At 39.0% G+C, this 4593-nt stretch overlaps 1 protein-coding gene across 1 annotated transcript in view; it reads left to right on the top strand.

The window, feature by feature from the left end:
* Positions 1-4593, top strand: part of SAR1B (secretion associated, Ras related GTPase 1B) — a 57524-nt gene that overhangs the window by 38538 nt on the left and 14393 nt on the right. Inside the window, exon 4 of the mRNA XM_011958817.1 lies at positions 2410-2509. Within this exon, the coding sequence (XP_011814207.1) occupies positions 2410-2509 (100 nt within the window). The remainder of the gene's footprint in view (positions 1-2409; positions 2510-4593) is intronic.

Raw genomic sequence — 4593 nt, 5'->3', positions numbered from 1 at the left:
TTTTTAGTAGAGATGGGGTTTCACTGTGTTAGCCAGGATGGCCTCAATCTCCTGACCTCGTGATCCACCCACCTCAGCCTCCCAAAGTGCTGGGATTACAAGCATGAACCAATGCGCCCGGCCCCCAGAATTTCTTAGCAAGATAAAATACTCTGGGCTAAAGTAGCTACACTAACACTTACGTTGTCATTATGGGGCACTTGAGCTTTTGGCCATAAGAGAGTACTGGGTCTGGAATTACCCTCCCCTCCCACTGTACACAATTAGAAAACTGGACAAAAAAAGATGCTACAACTGTTTTCAGACATTGGGCAACAGCTAGCCCAGGACTGTGATTCCTGAGAGAAAGGAAACAACTCTATTTTAGTTTTATGCCAAGAGGTAATTTTCAGACCATGGTGCAAAGAGAGTATGCCCAAACATAGTCCAATAGTCTTGCTGAGTTGAGGAGATGTAGACCAGAATTTGGAGAGGCCAACAGGACTAGAATTTTTTTGCTAGGACAGAGAGGAGGGACCTCTAGAGAGAAAGGACTCTAGAAATTTACATAGCCAAATACCAATCTGTGAATGCAGTGGGTAAAACTCCAAAAGCCTAGTCAAAGAACAATTATATGTTAGCCCGATAATTACTAGAGCTCTCATGGGGCCAGGAATCATTGTTGTTTAATCCCATTTAGCCTTCTAACAAATCTTAAAAACTGATCTGCAAGCAAGTGAACTGTCAGAACAAAGTTCAACCTTCTTCAAAGGACTACAACAAAATCCAACACTCAATATGAAATTACTAGACATGCAAAGTAACAGGAAAGTGTGATTCAGTCAGTAGAAACAGAACAAGTCTGACAAAGATGATGGAATTAGCAGATGAAGACATTAAGACAATCGTTACGAATGTCCTCAAGGACTTAAAGGAAAATACAGACATGAGGAAAGAAATGGAAGATATAAAATGGAATCAAATGAAACTTCTAGAAATGAAAAATACAGTATTTGAAATGAAAATTTCTTTCTTTTCTTTTCTTTCGAGGCAGGGTCTCCCTGTGTTGCCCAGGCTGGTCTCGAGCTCCTAGGCTCAAGTGATTCTCCCACCTTGGCCTCCCAAAGTCTGGGATTATAGGCATGAGCTACCATGTCCAGCCTGAAATGAAAATTTCACTGGATAAGATTAATAGTAAATTAGATAGTGCCAGTACTGCAAAAGGAAAGACCACTAAACTTAACTCAATGCAATAGAAACTATCCAAAATGAAGCACAGAGAGAAAAGTGACAGAAAGCAAAATAAACAGAGCCTCAATGACTGGTGGGGCGACATCAGGCAGTCTAAAAAACCTGCAGCTGAAGTCCCAGAAGTGGAATGGAGGAGGAAGAAAGATAGTTATGGAAATAATGGCCACAATTTTTTATGATAATTGTTTTTGTTATTAAAGACTGTTTTATGTCAGTCATGAGAAAATTATTTCACCTGTATCATTTAAGATGAATTATATGAACAATTATTAGATTGGAGCAGTTACTTGAATTCATAGCAAATAACTGTCTGAATAGATTAACATTTTCAGCAGGAAGAACAGAGAAGGAAAAATAAATGTTGGATTTGTGGTGAGTAGAATACCAGAACTGAATATTACAATTATTTGTTATATTGTCAGTATGAATTGGTGTATATCTAATTACAAAAAAAGGTATTATTGTACCAGTTCCTAAATGTTTGGTTTGACCTTATTTGCAATAAAAGTAAATCAAACATTAAGTAGTAATATAAGCTATTGTTAGAAATGCTTGTTCCCTGGTGCTGTAAAGACATAGCACTTAAACGTAAATTTAATTTCCTCAGCAAGGCCATTTTTACTTTCTGCAGAAAGGGTACACTTGCCAGCAATTTTGCCACAACAGTACACCGAACAAAGGAGACAGGGTCATTTATAATGTGATGCATCCACCCTGCTGCTGTGTCCAGTTTCCATTGGTCGGAATGGGACCTCACATTCTGTGTTTGTCCTGATTGGCTAGCAACTTAGAACTTTTTAAAAGAGGCAGAAGCAGAGGAGAACAAAGGAAGGAGGAAGTAAGTTGTGGAATGCTGAGAAAGCTAAAAACACCTTCAAATAAGGAAGAGGAATAGGCTATGACCTAATGCTTGCTTGGACCAGTATAAGTATGCCTGGACAAATATTTAGGCTAAATTTTGGGAGCTAAGAACATAAAGTACATTAATTTCTTTATTACGGCTGGCAGATATTTAAGAATGTTAGCATGGGTCTTTGAATAAATTTTGCTTCTAAGAGAAGTTACTATTTATTCCTAATTAGATGGGGAGGAAAGTCTGTGAAGAGTAACCTCTATTTTTAGCATTATTAATGGGTTACTGATTTTCATGTTGTAAAAATATTTTAAAATCTTATTTAGCTTCAGAAGAACTGACCATTGCTGGCATGACATTTACAACTTTTGATCTGGGTGGACATGTTCAAGGTAAGATTCCTTTTTTTTTTTTTTTTGAGACAGGGTCTCACTCTGTCTCCTGGGCTGGAGTGCAGTGGTGCAATCTCAGCTCACTGCAACCTCTGCCTCCTGGGTTCAAGTAATCTTCATGCCTCAGCCTCCCCAACAGCTGGGATTACAGGCATGTGCCACCGCGCCTGGCTAATCTTTGTATTTTTAGTAGAGATGGGGTTTCGCCATGTTCAAGGTAAGATTCTCTTACTCTTACAGTCACTTTGTTTTATTTTAACTTAACAAAAATGTGGCCATTAGTTCTAGTGCATGAAATCTCATTCTAGTCACGCAAGGCCAGAGTAGATTTAAAATTTAGGGATTATTACTCCCCAATAAATGCTTTAAAAGCAAAGGGTGATTTTCATGATACTTCTGGCCAATTCAAATCGGAATTGCTTTTGGTGGTAAAGTGTATGGGTAAAATTAACTTCCATTCTCTCTACTTCAATCTACCTCTCACTGTCATAATCATGTTATGAATATGTTACTGCTCTGTAAAACAAACAAACAACAAATCAAAACAAAAAAACCTTCAGTGGCTAACTCATTACCTACAAAATAAAGGCCAAACTCATTAACCTGGCATTCAGGATCTTTATGATCTGGTCCCAGTTTACTTTTCTGGGCTTTTAAAAATTATTTTATAGAGACAGGGTCTCATTCCCTGTGTTGCCCAGGCTTGTCTCCAACTCCTGGGCTCAAGCAATCCTCCCACCTCAGCCTCCCAAAAGTTGGGATTATAGGTGTGAGCCACCACACCTGGCCTACTTTTCTGGTCTTTATTTCCCACTATTCCCCTTCCCATTCTTTTTACTTCAACCAAATCAGACCTTCTTGGTGTTTTCCTACCTCCGTGCTTTTGTTCATACCATCCGCATCCACACATGAGTAACCCCTTCAGGCCCCAGCATATGCCCTGCTACCTCCCTTGGGAAGCCATTCTCAGTTGGAGTTCTCTCAGCTGTACTTCATAGCACTTAGTATATTTGTGTACATGTCTGCAACAAGTTTGGAAAGACTGCCTTATCTCCTATATTAAACTTGTGGGGACTAAAATCCTGTTTTGTTTTGTTTTGTTTTTAATTAAAAAAATTTTTTTTGTAGAGATGGGGTCTCACAATCTTGCCCAGGCTGATTTTGAAGTCCTGGCCTCAAGCAGTCCTCCTGCCTCAATTTCCCAAAGTGCTGGGATTACAGGTGTGAGCCACCACACCTGGCCTGTTCATTTTTTATATCCCCAAAAATATGTGGCAACATCTACCTCATAGTAAGTCATAATTAATGAATATTACCAAGTTGGTGGGCATTCTAAAGACCTGATACAACATATAGTTGAAAAGATTGTAAATGGTTCTGACTAGTGAAAGCACATTTGAGACATGTAATTGTCTGGCATATACACAAAATAATTTCTGGAATATGATTATTAGAATTGGAATCTAATGGAATTTGTCTGAGACTTCATTTCTATATTGTTTTCAAGACATGTCATAATGGCTGGGTGTGGGGTCTCAGGCCTATAATCCCAGCGCTTTGAGAGGCTGAGGTTGGGAGGATCACTTGAAGCCAGGAGTTTGAGACCAGCCATGCGGCATAGCAAGACCCTGTCTCTACACAAAATTTAAAAAATTAATGAGGCATAGTGATAGACACTGATAGTCCTACCTACTCAGGAGGCTGAGATGGGAATATGGCTTGAGCTCAAGAGTCTGAGGCTACAGTGAACTAGCCTGGATGACAGAGCAAGACCCTGTCCCTTAAAAAAAAAAAAAAGATAATGTCATACAACTCAAGTCAGTGAAGAAAGTTACATTGTGAAAAAAATTGCTCTTATGATTTCATAGACTTTAGCTAATTATTAACATTTGAGCTTCTTTTCTGTTATGAGTAAAACAGTTTTTATGTTTTTTTTTAAATTTACTTATTTTTTTTGAGACAGAGTCTGGCTCTGACTCCCAGGCTGGAGTGCAGTGGCATGATCTTGGCTTACTTCAACCTCTGCCTCCTGGGCTCCGTCCTCCTACCTCAGCCTCCCAAGTAGCTGGGCAGGCACACACCACCACATTTTCTAATTTTTTTTTTTTTTTTTTTTTT

The sequence above is a fragment of the Colobus angolensis genome, unplaced genomic scaffold (assembly GCF_000951035.1).
Source record: "Colobus angolensis palliatus isolate OR3802 unplaced genomic scaffold, Cang.pa_1.0 Scaffold476, whole genome shotgun sequence".
NCBI classification, from domain to species: Eukaryota; Metazoa; Chordata; class Mammalia; order Primates; family Cercopithecidae; genus Colobus; species Colobus angolensis.
The sequence above is the reverse complement of the archived record's forward strand: the minus strand, read 5'-3'. Positions and strand labels throughout refer to the sequence as shown.